The following is an 18,174-nucleotide window of genomic DNA, read 5'->3' on the forward strand; positions in this document are numbered from 1 at the left end:
GTGGGAAGAAGTACACTCTTAATTCTGCAGAAAGTCTATCTATCTCCAATGCACCCCCTTCTTTGAATATATGCAATTCCAAATTGTTCTATGTTGTTTGTTGAATGAAATAATTCATCAATCTCTCTTATCTTTTCGAGAGTTTTTTTTTTCTTTTCAATATGGATTCCTACTCTGAATATGATCCAACCACCATAGACCTGGTTCTGCTACCCAATTTCAGGAGAAAAGTTTCTTCTCAGTCAAACTTTCACTTGACCAACTTCCCCATTCATTTTGAATCTATTTGAGGGGTTCAATTAACTTATTCCTGAAGCCCTAACTTTCCATCATTGAGCTATGTCCTTTTGCTGGTTTTTGTACCTTGCAGCTGTGTGCACTTTTGGTACTTATTGGCAAACACCTTATGAACAACTCCATTTCAAATTGACATAACATACTCCCTGTACTATATTCAACTATGTTGGACAATATTCGGCATTGAAATCTTAATTTTTTTTTTTTTATAGATGCCTCGTGCCTTCTATTTTCCTCCTTCCTAGCCTGCTGGACCAGCCACACTACCCACCAATTGTGTTTTTTAATTTCCTTAACTACCTTGTCTTTGTGTAATATCATTTGTTACTGGTATTATGTTTACTTTTCATTCCTGGATTTGTCCCCGTTAGGTGGGTTGGACTAGTATTGTGTCTTAATGGCTTGTTTCTGCATTTCATGCTGCTAGATCGAGTATTTGGCCCTACAACTACCACTCGACATGTTTATGATGTAGCTGCCCAACATATTGTCAGTGGTTCTATGGAAGGCATCAATGGTAAGTTACTAGAATCTTATGGTTCTTTGTTTTCATTTAATCTTCTCTAAAGAATATATTTGGTAAAATTTACCTTGAAAGCCTTTGGATTATCTCAGAAATTTTTGACTGAGCCATGTAGATTGTAGACTCTCTTAACAATGATGGGAGGAACTGAAAGATATACATGTGTTGTATTGCAATTCTTTTGTTGGGATATCTGCTACCACTTCAAATCTCTCTCTTGTAACTTAGCCATTGTCTTTGCATAAATAACATTGAATAGGAAATATATTTTGTGATTTTAAATTTATTGAAGCTGTCTGCCAAAAAATCTAAAGAGTCTTTAGCTGCAAGACCTTTAGTTGCTTAGTTCCAGGGATAAAGGAAGGCAGAATGGTGGAAGAACATGGGAGTGAATCTTACTTACAAGATGGAAAGAGAGGTAAGGGTTGGATGGAATGGTGGAAGTTGAAAGCAACGATAGCATTAACTAATTTTTGAGGTTCAAGGAGAAAGTGATGATATGAGTTTTCTGTGACTCTTTCCAGAGAAGAACTTGAAGTTCTGGACTGTTGAACAGATAATTTTTTAGCTCATCCAAATCTTGAATGAATAAAAAGGAATAGTTGGGGGGAAGAGATAAAGTGATTCCTGATTCATCTTCACCAGAACTATGACAAAGCAATATAATTTGTGGGGTTATTTAATAACTTAAGACTCATTGTATTCAATGTTGCATTGTAGTCATGACAAAGATTCCACTCCATCCAGATATGGTTGATAGTTGCACAGAAGGCAAGCTTCCCAGAAGTGCACTTCCCTACATTTAAGTTAGTAATCCTTTCCAGAAAAATGGAACAGGTTTTTTGGACTAAGACTGTAAAAAGGAGGACGATGGTAAGTATTAATTTTTTTAAATAGTGCCCAGTGACAATTAGGTTCCTTGCCCACACAATAGCGCTATATCCATTTGGTGAAAATTTCTTATTCCTAAACTTACTCTTCTCTTTGTTTTTCTCACCTCATTCCAGTTAATGGTGTGTAGCCTCTTGATTCAACCAAATCTTGTCAGAAGTTATTTTGTAGAGGATCTAATTCATTTAATCTTTTTAGGCAGTAGAAAATTAGACATGAAGTAAAGAGTACAGCAGAATAGACTGCTCTAGCAAGGACAGTCCTGCTAGCTTGAGAGAAGACCTTGGATTTCTATTCACTAAATTTCTTAGAGAACTTCAGAACCAGGTCTGTAAAACTATTATTTCCATACTTATCAATGATGATTGAACTACCTAGATACCTGTCTTTTTATAACTTTCCTATCCCTGAAAATGCTTGAAATAAAATTGACATGATGCCTAAAGCAGCCGAAAGTTATCAAAATTTATTTTTTGACCTGGTAGAGAACAGTATGAGTCTAGTACCGAAGGAAACATTTAGCCTCTTTGGGTTTGCTCTTCCAAACCAGAAGCAATTGCCTGCAAAAAGAAGATGGTTGATTGAAAGACCAAGTCTTGAAATTTTCAAATCCATGAATTAAAATTTTATTTCAGCATGTATTATCATTCTAGATGAAGCTTCAGCACAAGAAACAAGATATTGTGAGAGGGGGACTCCTTGGCTAAACCCTCCAGAAGGCTTACAAAACCCGAAGTGAGAACCATTTAACTTAAGTATGGAATCTCAAGCAAAGCAAAAGCTTAACTGCTTAATTACTTAACATAATTAATTGAAATAAAAGAATTGAAGACCACATAACAAGAATTGTCCAAGAATCCTTACTACTTTGAGCTTAAATAGTATTTCCTTCTGTTGTTTCAGTCTTAGTTACTTTGTCACTTTGAAGTTGATAGATCAAAACTCTCATTGCTTCTTAAAGCCATTTTCTTGTATTATGTTGATATTTTTATTTGTTCTCAATGGTTTACTCATTTCTACTTGTTTCTTTCTGTATAGGCACCATTTTTGCATATGGTGTGACTAGCAGTGGGAAGACCCATACAATGCATGTAATATCTCTCTCTCTCTCTCTCTCTCTCTCTCTCTCTCGCGACCCAAGGCATTGGAGGGCCACCTAACTGCTAAGGCGATGAGGCACCCTAGTAATTTATTTTTTATTTTATTTTTTTAATGTACCCATTATTTCTAGCATAGCAATAATAGAATTATGTTTACAGCATTACAGCAACAAGAATACAGATTGCATCTATGCACTAATTTGCCACTATATCTAGCAACATCATTACAGAAACAATATTATGTTAGAAACATTATTTAGAGGAGAAAAAAAGAGAGTAAGTAAACAAGCGGGGAACAAGAGAAGTGAACAACATCGTAATATGTTACAGCAACAATATTATGTTAGCAACATTGTTTTGGCTCTTTGTTTAAGATTATCTTACCATCGTACCTTACTGCTCTTTAAAAAAGAGACAGTTAGACCAAATATTCAGCCTTGATACATATCGGACTGTATCGGACCTATGCATATTGGGATATGGAGCATTGATACGAAATCCCCATTATGCGAGAGGGGAAAAAGAGTAATTTCGTGTTGACCCATCTCAACCCGTATCAAGAAAATCTGAGACAGGTTGATAAGACCTGATACTGGGTCGACGCGGTCAATTCTCAATACAAAACTGTCTTCAACCTGCAAAACACCGCCACAGAGTGGCTTTAGTAGCAGTAGAAGGAGGGAGGAGGTGAATCGTACATAGTTACATACAACCTGGGTCACCACTGCAAGCTGCCACTGAAGAGGAGGAAGGGAACTGGTAGGCTGCACATCGTCTCATCTGCCATAGAGGGAGGAATAAGACACATTGTCAGTCTTCTTAGCCTTGAACTTGAGCAGTGTCTGCCTCCCTTTTCCCTTCTTCTTCGCTCGTAAAACCTTTTTGTTTCATGTTTAGTAGTATGATACAATACATCTCGTTTAACTTGGTTATTGTACACAAGTCAACAACGAATAAAAAGCTTTGAAAAGGCATCAAGTGTTTATAACATAAAAAAAATTAAAAGTAAATGTACAATATATCATTTACTTATAAAATAATAGTGTACCATATGTACACAAAGGAATGATGTATGAGCCAATAAGAAAAAGGACTACAGTAATATATATATATGGGAAAAGTGTATCTGAGCCACACTGGCGTAGCCTATGCCTCCTCACAGAAATTTTTTAATTCGTTTTCTCTCTCCTCAAAAAAAGGAATAAAGAGTTATTTGTGAAAGGTTGTAGGTTACATTGGTGGCTTAAAGTGCTTGCCCTATACACATTACACACACGCACATACATATAGGTGTGAGCTAGGGGCCTATGGGTGTACCTGTACACAAAAACTGGGTCCCATCTGATTTGCCACATATTAGATTTTTAGGGCTGTTTAAGTAGAGATTCCTAAGTGGACAGCGTAGGAAACCTTTACCCAAATAATTAGTAATACATTTAGTATGTTTATACTTACACTTTTAGTGGTACCATTAATTTGGATTATCACTATGTGTTCTTACATCATTGAACACATAACCCGTCAATCTTTTTGCATGGATCCTTGTGCTCGTCCTTGCTTGGAATCCCCATGTAATCGACCCCATTAAGTTGGGATAAGGTTTTGGATGTTGTTGCTGTTGTTCTTACATCATTGAACAATATGTTGAGGATTATGATGTAGGATATTGGTGCATAAAGATTTAATGAAGTTGTTAGTTTTGAATTACTTTTAATATGTTACAACTGGTGACACAAAAATGATAGGGTGATCAAAGGTCTCCTGGAATTATACCATTGGCAGTGAAGGATGCATTCAGTATCATTCAAGAGGTATTAAAAATAGTTTACTTCTCAATGCTATTGGTATTTGGTATGTGTATTCTAACTGTTGATGGGTTTACTTACTGACCTTTATCTATATCTAGACTCCTAACAGGGAATTTCTTCTTCGTGTGTCATATTTGGAGATCTATAATGAGGTGAGCTTCTTTCTATATTCTCATATAACTTGCCTGGTCGTGCTGCTTCCATATTCTTGTATATATGGTCTTTTATTTTTGTAATCACATAAACAGTGACTCAAAATGGGTAGTAGTTTTCTGGTGTCTTACTGTCATTGTTACAGTTTAAATTTGGGAGACTTCTTGATGAGAATGAAATTTATAGTGGAGAATGGGTCTAAGATGCAATTTTGGGAGGAGAAAGACCTGTGTGAATGTTTCCGTTCAACTGGTGTATTTCCGAGCCAGAAGTTCCCCCTGTTCTCAGGGAGCACTTCTGCAGCATAGTAACGTGTTTGGTAACATGGCATAAGAAGCACTTCTCTTTTTTTCCCACTCTCTCTCTCTCTCTCCCTCCCTCCCCCCCCCCCCCCCAACTCTTGCCATCACTGCGTTTGGTACTACGGCTGTTGTTGCTGGTGGTGATAGAGAGAAGGTTGACCTCTCAAAGGGTCATAATGCTGCGAAGAAGATCCATATCCACCATGATGGAAGCTCGAATTGGGATGAGTTTGCTGTAATTTGGTGGAGGCGAAGGAGAACCAGATTGATTTTTAGGCGTGTTCTCAGTTAAACCTTATATGATTTCCTTGCCCAAGGGTGAGAAGGCTGTGCATATACAAGCAAGTAGGGCTTTAAAGCTCCAATGAAGGTGGGATTATTTCCTTCGGTGCTTGCTTTTAATGGATAAAGTGCTTGTTGGAGCATCTGAAGAGTGAAAATTTTTGGTTAGCCAGCAGTTATTGGATACAATTATACATGTAAGTTGATTAAGGTGGTGTGGTGCTTCTGCCTCTCCTTAATGATACATGGACTACATGGATGGATATAGAATGATTTTATTTCTCATACGCTGAGTGTTCACTTTGTAAGAAAGGACTGATCTTGTGGAAACGATGGCCGATGCTGCAACTTAAGAAATTTGGCAGGAGATGAGCAGATGATCCTTTGAAGATTAAATGATCTGATATTCATGCCCAGGGTTTCGTGATTGGTTTACAGATCTAGCTTTGGTTCTTTTTGTTTGCTCTTATGATGGCCAATGTGTATGTTTTGTACGTTTGCATTGAGGTGTCTTTTGAGATGTAATGTGAATATTTTTGTTTGCATAACATACCTTGTTGAATTCTTATAAGTTGCCTGTTTTTGTTTTTACTTTTTGTTTGTGTGTTGGGGGGGGGGGGGGGTGGGTGGCGGAGGGAGAGAAGGGATGCAATCAAATTTTCAATTTAGTACTCTCATTAGTTTTGATAATTTGCTTTATATTTGTGGTGGATAATATTTTTCTTCTTTTTTAATTTACCACAATTATCTGATTAAAAAAAAGATTTACTGAGAAATTCCCTGGCTTTAAAAAATAGCAAAAATGGAATTTATGAGAAGGGGGTTGAAGAGTCTGACACAAGTTTCTCTCTCTATACTGTACAACTCATGCAATTTATCTTTATTTTCATAGTTTGGTTTTCTTAACTCTGGAAATAATTCCGTGTAATGTTGACTTGCTTTATATCAGTCATGTCATTTGCATTTTAAAAGTATTTTGTAGATAGATTGGGTAATGTCATTTTATAATGACTTGCATGGCGATTTTAGTTGTTATCTTAGAATGAAATTTTCTTCTTGTTAGATTTTCTTTACATAATTAATATTTGTTTAAATTAAATTTCTTTTTTGTTCCCTTCCGTTTCAGGTTGTTAATGACTTGCTGAATCCAGCAGGCCAGAATTTAAGAATTCGAGAAGACCTTCAGGTGCCTGTCTTTCATTTTGATGTCTGCCTGTTCTTGCTTCTTATGTACTGTTTTTCCTGTTAGAAATGTAGTCTATTCATTCTGGATCTCATTTCTTTCTTATTTTTTCTCATTTTTTCTACTTATTTAATAATGTGGCTGTTTGGTTTCTGCGTTCTTATGGTCGGGTAGCTGGTAGTGAGATATGGGGTTACTGTTTTTGTTATATTCTCTTCCTTCTGGGACCTTTCCCTTTGATCCTTTCTAAGTTTTTTTCTCACTGTTTAATAAATTATCTTTTGTTGCTGCTAACAAAAGAAAGATTGTTCTTCTTTTCTCTGTGATGGACTTGACTTACATTATGTAGAGTTTTAACGAAAGAAAGATAGTTGAATTTCTCTCTATGATTGATTTATGTTGCATTATGTAGAGTTTCTGCTTTCTCGTCATGCAATGGAGAAGAAGAATGGGTCATATAATAGCTTTTTTCATGGTTTCCTGTGCAAATTTTTGGAATGTTAGAACCTGGAACTTGTTTAGTGATTAGTCAACAATAAATTATGTTCATGACTAATAGTCAATAGCACTTTTGTTCTTCTCTTTTCAACCCTTGGTGATTTCCTCCAAAAATTACATAAATTGTGAACATGAATTACAGCTAGAGTTGGCCGGGGATTGGGTGTGTAGACGTAGAGACAATACAAACCCCTTGAGAAAATTTCAATGAAAAGAGTTGAGCCAAAAACACATTCTGCAAAATCAAGAGGTCCCACTGGCATGACCCGACAAAGAAGACTCACATGAACGCTAACCTCGGGCCTAGGGGCAATACAAGGGGCAATACATTTCATGCAGGGAAAGCCTTGTCACCTTTGTCACATTAAGAAAGGGCATAGCCAGTGAGGCTCCTACCACTACAGGTTCTGGGGAGGGTCAATGAATGCAGCCTTACCCCTACTTCGTGGAGAGGCTGTTTCCTAACTCAAACCCACGACCACTAGGTTGCAATGGAGCAACCTTACCATTGCGCCGAGGTCCGCCCTCATGTCACCTTTGTCACACACTAAGTGATGTAATTTCAGTGTGTGCACATGCACATATCTATTAAATTGCTTGCAGTCATGCACCCTTGTGACTCAGGTGACATCATCTGAACCTGGAGACATTAAGTTTATGAGCCCGGAGTGAGAACCTCATTGTTATCTGTAGTTGAGTGACTTCTAGGTTTAGATGGAATTGGTTACTGCATATGATTTAAAACCACATACATGATGCAATGCGTACTATATTTAAGAAACATGTAGTGTTAGGACTATTCATACAAACAGAATAAACATGTACAATAAGTAAGGAAGAAATTTTCATGCAAATAAAAGATTCACTTCAAAGTAAGGTGCTCAAATTTATCAGAGCATAAATATTCTCAACATGCATGTTCAATTTAGCTACAAATATGAGCTGGAAGTAAGTTGGTGATTTAATTGCCTTGATTTTATAGAAATTCTAACTTTTTGCATGACTCGGTTGTAGGGTACCTTTGTTGATGGGATAAAGGAAGAAGTTGTATTATCCCCTGCTCATGCTCTGTCACTTATAGCAGCTGGAGAAGGTAGACTTCATATTCCTTTTGCTACTTCTATCCTCTTTCTTGTGAACATGTATTTGACATGCATTGTATAGAGGCTTGTTAGAAATATTTCATGTATGAAACTTACTGAGAGGTAACTTGTGTCATTATTCTAGTAGGCTTTTACTTCACAAAGGAGCCTTATTAACCTATCACCTTCTCTGCTTTATTCTAATCGAGCTTCAGTTTTTCCTCCGCTTTGATCTATTTTCCCTGGTAATGTTCACAGTTAAATTCCCTAAATTTTTCTCTAGATTAGTCTGGAGCCATCGCTAGTATGCCAGAGCATGAATCCCCTAGGATACAGAACCAGAAAATCATAGTTGTCAAGGCGTCGCCTAGGCATCCAGGCGCTTTAACTACTATGGTATCGCCTAGGTGGGATCCTTGGTCACCTTGCGTCTAGGCCCCCTCCAATGCCTTGGGTCTCTTAGATGCCATGACAACTATGACCAGAATTTAAGAGGGCCTGGATGCAGATTTTGCGGAGCATAGTCGGTCCGTTGAAATTAATACTTGTAATGTGGCTAACGTGTTGCCATGTTACTAGCCATCACTCTTCAATGTGATGGACTACACCAAGGGGCATTATAATGGATGATCTTATGGAATATGGGTGGTCCTATATTCCTTATCAGAATCTATACAACAAAATGTTACGATATGTTTTCTAGTCTGGTTGTGATTCTTAGTACAATGTTGTGCATGTTATATATTGATTTAAAATTGGAAAAATTTGTACACTATCAAAGCTTCATTCTTGTATCAATCATTTATAGGTTTCATGCATTTTGATATCCCACATCTATTGCTAAAGCACTTGCTTATGCTTAATGATAAAACTTCTGTTGTTGATGATAGAACACAGGCATGTAGGATCTACAAACTTCAACTTACTCAGCAGCAGAAGCCATACGATATTTACTCTGGTAAGCTAAATTTATCCAAAATCTTACCCAGAAATTATCTTAATTGTGTATTTTGTGCGTGTGTTTTGCTGTTTTCAAGTTACCTTGAAGAACTTGTGTCTGTGTTTAGAAGAATTGAGATGGGGGTACTGTCTTTTGCTTGGTGCGAGTGTCTGTCTGTGGAGAATGATCACACTGTATCTGAATTCTGAACTATCCGAACTTGGTTGATGTGGTGCTGCCCATTGCTTTTGAAATCAGACTGGAGGCCAGATTATTCTGGCCTGGTGTTTACCATTTCAAACAGTCTGAAGTCTGGGCACAGGCCTGGACAATCCAAATGGCTCTAAATAGAAATGTGATATCGATAGTACTCTACATAAAAAGTCTTGTTTTGAAACAGAAACATGTCTACTCTTGTGGTGTAGGGTAGCAAGGAATAATCCATAGTAATGGGCCCAACATTTTTTTTTTTTTTGGGATGAATAAATAATTCATTACCAAGAGGAAAAGAATAACAAGGGGAAAGAGGAGGGGAGGGCCCAACATTAACAGTTGTAAAATTTCATCATCAAATACTAATATTAGAGGACGACTATTCAACTTGGGTAAAGAAATGAAACCAACTTGCTTGGTGCCACTAGGACTCGAAAATTCCCAATTAAAAATTAAGCTTCCAATAGGACTAGAAATGAGATTTTATTTAAAAACATAGTTATCAAGGCGTCGCCTAGGCGACAAGGCGGCTCAGCCTAGACTGGTGCCTTGTTGGTGTTGCCTTGATTTTTTACTATCTTCCATTGCTTTATTGCCTAAAATTATTAAAAATCATTCTTTCAACAGGTATTAATTCTGGAGTCTGGACTTACTATAAGTGATGCGAATCCGGGGTAATCGGATTGCTTGGGGCCCACAATTAACAACTAAAACAGTTTTTAAAGAAGTACAGGCATTCTTGTCAATTCAGGCTCAACTCTACCACTTAAAAGAGAGGAAAATAGATAATAGGGTCAAACTGAGATAGAAATTAAAAGAGGAGGGGTATTCTGGTATTAGTAAAGAAATGAGGAAATATTATAACAAAGTTTTAAAAAAGAGGGGGTTAATTGTAAATAGAACAAACTAGGTTACTTAAGAATAAAAGAGAATTCATCTTCTACCTTTAGGTTACATTAGGGAGTAAAAACTCAACGGTAAGGAGAGGCTTCAGATCGATGGAGCTCAGCCGACAGGTCTCGGCTTGGCCTGAGATTTCAGGCGAAGCTTCTCAGGAAAAGGCTCTATTGATCCCACAAGATAAGCACCTGGATTTTCAAGCTGGGAGGCTGCGGGAATGACCAGAAGTAGAACCTGGCGGTAGAACAGAGTCAGTCTCAGTTGCAGGTATGATAACAGATCGTAAAGGGACTTTTCGGCAGCTGAAATCTGATGATTTGTGTCTCCTAGGGGAGGGCTTCCTGCGATCAAATCCTTAGCCCAAACAACTCACAAATTAAGGAGCTCGAAACACCTCAGTAGGGCAGCAACTGTCGCCCAGAACAGGGGCTGGGAAAGAGAACCAGCTAGAAGAAGAATGGAAGAAGAAAAAGAACAGTAGGAGAAGAAGAACAGAGGGAAAAGAAAAGACAGTCAGGGGAAGGGGAAGAAGAAAACAGTTCAGAAGAGAGAGAAAGGGAAACCACCCATGGCAGCCATCGTTTCCAACCAAAACATAAATTCTCAAATTCATTCAAATCTAAAAACTGAGTTCTTTACAAAGCTATTTAAAGAAAAATAATGGCATAATTTTGGAAGCTAATAAAAAATGGAAACTAAACCTAGATAGCAACTAAAATAAAAATCAAATCTAAATAAAAGACTGTTAATCTAATTTCTAACCAATAAAGGAAGGTAAATAAAAATCAAGTTAAATGATAGTTCCCTAAATCCATCGCCAAGCTGCATCAATAAGTAAGTAGTAAATCTAGATTACTGAAAAAAGGTAAAATTTGTAATTATCACAAACGCTAAATTAACATCTCATTAAAGGTTCTCTTGCATCAAGTTCCATTGGGTTGGAGGGAAAAAAGAAGTAAGGAAAAGAAAAGGAAAAACTTGACATCAAATGTTGAAGCATGAGAGAACAACTTAATCAGCAAGGCTCTCTCAATGCATCTGTCTGTTTATTTGTGCGAAATGAAGATAACAACTACTTGATGGAATTTCTTCCTCCAACTTTGAATTTTTTTTTTTTTTTCTCTCTAAAAGGTTGGTTTGTATTAAGAATAAAAAAAGGAGAAAAACAAGAACAAGAATACACAAGATATTACAAGGAATAAACCCAATTCAAAGATAGTGACAAAATAGAAAAGGAAAACCCCCACCCTTCAGCATTGCCATCAGCAGGGGACCCTCTCACTTAACACTGACAGTCAAACTGAAATACGATATGTCGGTCTACCTTGCCCATCTACCAAAAGTTCATTCCGAGTGAAGGGGGAAAAATCAGATTCTACAACGAAGATGCATTTTTTGTAGCCAATTTTGTGAGATAATCTGCAATCGGATTAGCTCTCTATAGCAATGCGAGAGTTTCCACTTGATGGAGGAAAGATATACATTGACACAATTCCAGTCTTGTCGAACACACAAAGGGATAGATCCACCATACACCGCCACTGTCACTGCTGCAGAATCACATTCAATCCAGAGAGACTGAATTCCCAATTCTTTTGCAGCCGTTATGCCATTCACTAATGTCCTCCAACTTTGAATCAACTGTATGTTGCTCTTGCTTTAGTATGTCTAATTGATAAGCAATACATTCATTTTGATTGTTGTGACCTTATTTGCCTTTGACTTGCATTGTCTTGACAGATTGATCTTCCTTCAAAGTTGATCCATTTGTGAATCTTTGATTGCTAAAACTCATAAAGCTTAATCAGTCCATAATTGCAATCCATGTTGATTGAACTAAAATAGAAATCCAAGCAAGGAATTCAGATTGGTCCATTTGGTGAACTTTCTTGATATTTTGCTCTGTCACCATATCACTTTGGGACAATTAGGAATAATCCTGCAGTAGCAGGCTTAGTGGTTGTAAGGTTTGACCTTCAAACCACCATCCAAAGCAAACCATTGTCTTGACAAATGTTACCATTTTTGAGATTTTCATTTCTCTTTCCTTTAATTCATAATCTAATTCTTTAAGTTATTTTGTTCACAGACAATAGAGAGTACCCCATGTGGTGAAAATAGCGAAGGGGAAGCAGTTAACTTGTCACAACTGGTAAAGCTCTCTGAATCCTGGCATGAAACCTACTGTAGTTGCTTGCTTGTTTGGTACTCTTGCTTCCTGTTTTCTTTTACTGTTATTTGATGATCATGGTTGTGTATGTACCCTGTTCATATTGATATGCATTATGTAGATGTGTCCAATTGATTTCTTATGTCTTTTCTTTATTTACTTATACCTGCAGAACCTCATCGATCTGGCAGGTTCTGAGAGTGCTAGGGCTGAAACTACTGGTATACGGCGAAAAGAAGGATCATACATCAACAAAAGCCTTTTAACCCTTGGAACTGTGAGGCCTTGATCATTGTTATCTTACTAGTAATTTCCATATTTGGAATGTGATAACCTGCACAAAGTATATTGCTGCTTATACTTTTTTTCCCAATCCTCTCGTAAATTATGAATTTTTTTTTGTAAGTCTTAATCTGCATGTGGATATTGTATGACATACTGATTATGGATTTGGTTCATTAACTTTTCATGGTGTTCATACAACTTCAAGTTGGAACTACTACATTCTAGGTCAACACTAAGTAAATGCCATGCCAAAGGAAAGTCAGCCAGTCTTTTTATGTTCTCTTGAATCCAGGATTAAACAAGAGAAAGAATCATCGTTAGAATGTATAGATCCAATATAGAGCACATGACTACTAATTTTCATCATCTAGTCAAAAAAAATTTTGAAATACACACGATATGCTTGTATGTAGTTTATACTTTATACACATTATCAATCAGCTAGGTGGGTATTAATCCACTGAATATTTAAATAACAATCTTCTGTAACTTAAAACTCTTTTTGTTCAATAGATGAAGAAAACAAGAAATGCCTCATAAGAGGGAATCTGACAATCTTAAAATGAACCATTATATGAATGACAACAAAAATAATTGTAAATCATTAGTCATCTGTGTGTGTAACCACCTAAAAGAAACTGCAGAAAAAATCTATATCCTAAATTGTTTTAAAGAAACTCAAATGAAAATCTTCATGACATTAAAATAAAAACAAAAATTTGGTTTAATTATGGTACTATGCTCCCCCAAAAGCAACACCTATTTCTGAGAAGATCGGGGAAGCCAACATAAAGAGACTATGGGAAGTTGTTGGGTTTGGGATAAGATAAATTCGACACAACATGAATAGACATAATGTGCTGCATAGGAAAGGGGATTTCATTACTAGTTGCACTAGGGATAACACCCTTAATTTTGAACAATAAAAAAAAGAATAGAAAAGTGAAGGGATGTTTTTAATGGTATGATAACTAGTGTAAGTTAAAACAAAGCAACCAAAACAAAAGAGAAACTAAAGAAACTTCAACTGTAGATTGTGTAGTTGGAGAAATATTGTTTTCTCCGATGGGTTGAGTAGTCCTTTAAAAGGAAAATTGATTGGCTGCCATTGAAGATTTAATAGTGATTGATGCAAGAAAATTAGAGTTGAAATATGCAAACTAATAGGGGTGTACTTAAATATTATCAGATATTAGAAAAGAGTAGTAAACAGAACCAAAACCCGATAATTGATCAACATTATATGCTGGAATCTGCACTTGATTAGAAAATTGTCTGGAAATTTAATACTGATATTAATATTATCCTATTGCCATGGTTTATTAGTAAATCGGTGGCTTACGGGGGAAGTTGACCACAAGGACTCCAACTAGAGAAGAGGAAATCAATCCTCCAGACTTGGAATCCAGACATCTGAGCAAGCAGTTCTGCTTGATTGGAAAAAGTGGAAAAAATTTGCATTTTATTGCAAGACCAATGGGGCTATACAGCATGTCTACATTTGACATTAGGTCTGACTGGAGACCTTCTTTGTAGATTTTCTGTATCTAATGGCATAGTTTGGCTTTGAAGAAAAGGGGTGGGGGAGATTCCTATTCCTATTCAGTCTAGGATCAATCCATACGTAAAGGGGTCCTTAAAGGCCAGCCAAGAGCTTCCTCATGACTGGATGGGGCTCTTAAGCCTCTTTGGATTTTAATCCCCCAACCTGAATCAATGTGATGTGACATGATTGATAAACAAATTATTATATGGTTGAGGTTTTGTAATTTCTGTTATATGTTTGATTTTCAAGCTTCTTGACTGTGAAAACTATAAATAAGTGCAATATGCATTACATGTGAACATTATTCAGGTGTGGCCCAGTAGTTTGTCTCCATCTATTTATGATATTCAGAGTTTAAGTTCTTATCATTATTTGTAGAGATTTTTTAACTCCATCAAACTGAAAGTGGTCATTTGACATGAATCTGGGAGTACATATATTTCTTTAAATTTACTTCAAATAGTTACCCCAACCGAGTACTTTTATGATATGATTTTCCCTATACTTTCTTCTATCTCTGATTCTTTGTAAACTACATGACTAATTAGGGACAATCTATCAATCTCATCAAAATGAATCTCACACTGGACTGGCCTCTTCGCTTCTTCTAGATAACAAACCCCATTGAAGTAGAATTCCCATTCCAGGCCGTCCTGTTCGCTATCCGAGTGAGTCCCAGTCTGGGGGAGTGGGAGGTCCCATCTGTTTCAGAAGGTCTGGAGATTCATTTCCTAAAAATCAGGAATGCAAGAGCAGTTAGCCGGCATATCCCTAACGAGTTGGGGTTTTTTCTTTTGGGCCTGCACCAGGAAGTTTTTTTTCTTCCATAGGCAGAACTACACAACCTGATGTGACCACTTGACGTGATTATCAGTGTGGTAGGTTGAGTAAAAAAAGACATGCTTATTGGTTTTTGGGTGCATTGACATGTTTAGTGAACAGGTCATGTTTGGATCGAGGCAAATTCAGCATAGCTCCAATTTAGACATGATTCAAGCACACCCAGCACGATACGTTGCCTCTGTTGCCCAAACTACCGGCATTGTCCACCAACTAAAGAATGGTCACTAATTTTTGTAAATCCCAAACTGTTTTCGACTTATTGAATTGAAATTACCATCAATGAAAACGCAATTTCACTTTGTGCCTCATTTTGGATCAGTACACATGGCAAACGAAATTTAAGTTTTGGTTTATGTTTTCACTCCATCTAGACCTGATTCATTTACCATTCCACAAGTAATTTTTTTTTTTTTTTCCTTACTACCTTAATTTGCTTAATTTTTTGCCTCTATTGCGCTAAATCCTTGCTTGGACTTGGTCCCATCTTTTCAACATCTGAATGTCTTGTTGGTGTTCCCTCTATGGTATCAATTCTTACAATTGTGAACATGCAATATTGTGTCAGCTTGTTTCTGTTTACTTAATTTATTACATCTTATGGTTCTACATATAAATATTGAAGAATTTTCTAAGATCTTGCATGTAGAATTGCAGGTTATATCAAAATTAACGGATGGGAGGGCCACTCACATACCTTATAGAGACTCTAAACTGACCAGACTCCTTCAGTCCTCTTTAAGTGGACGTGGGCGTGTATCTGTAAGCCTTCCTGATACTATCATTTTGTTACAAGCTCTTATATAATTAAGTATGGCAATAAGGGATGTAGGTCATGATACTGAATCTGCTCCATTCCCAACCCATTTAAAATATTTCTCAACCTGGATCTGCCCCACCTTGTGAAATGTGCTTGGGTTACCAATCTTACAAGGCAGCTGGAGCAGGCCTCATGGGTTGAGTCAGGCAGTCCGGGTCCTAAGTTTTTTGAAAACAGACCTTACCTTTAAGCTAACCCAATTTCGGTCATATACCTGACCAAGAAGGGTTGGGCACCCCCCGTTTAACCCACCCCATTGCCATCATTTATATAATTGAGTGACGAAAGGTAGTTTAATGACGCAGATTCGATCCACAAAGACTATCTATGATTCTATTTATTTTAATCATGGCTCTTGAGGAGATTATTCTCTGGTATTTATTTATCTATTTCACTCTTTCAAATAACAGCTTATTTGTACTGTTACTCCCGCATCAAGTAATTCAGAGGAAACTCACAACACAATGAAGTTTGCCCATCGTGCAAAACATATTGAAATTCAAGCATCACAAAACAAGGTATAGTCCGTCCAACTTTCTTTTGTTTGTGCAGTATCTGTTCATGATATTTAACTGAGATAATCTTTTTCAACTGTAGATAATTGATGAAAAGTCACTTATCAAGAAATATCAAAGTGAGATTCGGAATTTGAAGGAAGAGTTAGAACAACTGAAAAGGGGCATTGGTACTGTTCCGCGGCCAAAAGACGTGGCAGAAGATGATATTGTTCTCTTAAAACAAAAGGTATGCCAATTGTGAGGTGGCTATGTAAAAAGTGCATATTTCAATGTAGTTGACTCAACTCATATGCAAATTCATAAATCTCACCAGTATGTGATCATAGGTATAGCAAGAAAATATGGTTGAACGATTCATCCTGTCATAACTTTCAGTCTAGTTAATGTTACAAGCATAGTTATCAAGACGGCACCTAGGCGATAAGGTGGTTCAGCCTGGACTGGTGCTTGGTCGCCTAGGCAATGCCTTGGCACCTAGTTGGTGTCACCTTTTTTTTTTTTTTTTAAAACTATCCTCCATCGCTCTGTCACATTTTCGCCTTGATAACTATGGTTACAAGTCAGCATGCAAATTGACTGAGTGCCTTTTTTCCATTTCTGCTTCTAGATTAGTATTGTAGCATCTAGTCTATTGTAGCAATTTTCCTCACCAGATCTGGACATCTCAATTGACCCATTAAAAGAGCAGTTATTTATGTAGAAGACATAACAAACTGAAAACTATGAATCAAAAGGTTTAGTATGAAAAGAATGATAAATTCCTGAACCGGTGAATATTCAAGTCAATTATGAATCTTGTGGAAGATGCTTTTATTTATTTATTTATTTTTCTTGGGGGGGGGGGGGTTGGGGATGAATAATAAAGTTTATTAATAAAAGAAGTAGGAAACTAGGCTGGTAAAACAATAAACCCTCAATAGGAACTAAGAATTGGTTAAGATCCCAACTTCAGAAATTCCCTACTGTAACCTCTCACTTAGCCAACGCATCAGCTATTGACTTGGATGACTGCATCTTTCAATTACAAAAGATAAATCTTGGTTGGCACATAATACTATGGCCTTCCAAATGAAGTGTGTATATCTCCAGGACCTCCTGTGTCTTATCTCTACTTGAAGCCATTAAATCATCATTTTAAAATCTCCTTCTAAGATTAAATTGTTCCCATCCAAGTAGAAGGGGCAGTCTCAGTACCCTGTACGACTGCTTTCAACTCCTGTGACTGAATCACAGTAACCAATAGAACCGGAAAAATCCAGTAGTACTGACCCCTCATGGTCTCCAAATGCCCCTTACTCCAGGTGGCCCTGGACTGCCAATGGAGCTGCCATCAATATCCATTTAATCACTTTATGAGAGGGAGGATTCTACACATGATGGGTATTGGGCTGATGGGCTGCAAACAATGCCACTAACTTTCAGTTCAAAGTATGGAACAGCTTTCGACATTAAAAAAAAAAAAAAAGCTCACGTATCAAGTTTTAGTGCAATTGGAGCTGGCCAACTAGCAAAATAAAGCTTTAAAATTTCAGGACTACCAAGAAGGTGCACACCAGACATGGACTATGGAGAGTGCCCATGCCAATATTTAGGGGTGAGGCCAAGGGTGGGGTAATATCATTGACTTCGGCTTTGAAATTTAACACATGGCTAACCCACACCATGCCATCTTATGCAACAGTCAGAATTGCCACATGGTTGTGGAACGTAGCACCACTAACCATCAAGAGAGCCTTCTCTTGACAGGGCCATATTTTGGCTATTTCCCCTATTTGTTATTTCTCTGAATTATAGCGTAACCTTATTTAGTTATCATCTTTCTT

The 18,174-nt window shown here is 37.1% G+C and overlaps 1 protein-coding gene across 1 annotated transcript in view; it reads left to right on the forward strand.

Moving 5' to 3' along the window:
• The window catches only part of LOC122060844 (kinesin-like protein KIN-7L, chloroplastic), a 24,571-nt gene that overhangs the window by 3,694 nt on the left and 2,703 nt on the right, over positions 1–18,174 (forward strand). Inside the window, exons 4-15 of the mRNA XM_042623937.1 lie at positions 725–814; positions 2,750–2,802; positions 4,557–4,622; positions 4,718–4,771; positions 6,483–6,542; positions 8,052–8,130; positions 9,010–9,077; positions 12,262–12,324; positions 12,515–12,619; positions 15,671–15,775; positions 16,244–16,351; positions 16,431–16,577. Coding sequence (XP_042479871.1) covers positions 725–814; positions 2,750–2,802; positions 4,557–4,622; positions 4,718–4,771; positions 6,483–6,542; positions 8,052–8,130; positions 9,010–9,077; positions 12,262–12,324; positions 12,515–12,619; positions 15,671–15,775; positions 16,244–16,351; positions 16,431–16,577 — 998 coding nt within the window. The remainder of the gene's footprint in view (positions 1–724; positions 815–2,749; positions 2,803–4,556; positions 4,623–4,717; positions 4,772–6,482; positions 6,543–8,051; positions 8,131–9,009; positions 9,078–12,261; positions 12,325–12,514; positions 12,620–15,670; positions 15,776–16,243; positions 16,352–16,430; positions 16,578–18,174) is intronic.

This window comes from Macadamia integrifolia, chromosome 14, assembly GCF_013358625.1.
Source record: "Macadamia integrifolia cultivar HAES 741 chromosome 14, SCU_Mint_v3, whole genome shotgun sequence".
In the NCBI taxonomy this organism is placed as follows: domain Eukaryota; kingdom Viridiplantae; phylum Streptophyta; class Magnoliopsida; order Proteales; family Proteaceae; genus Macadamia; species Macadamia integrifolia.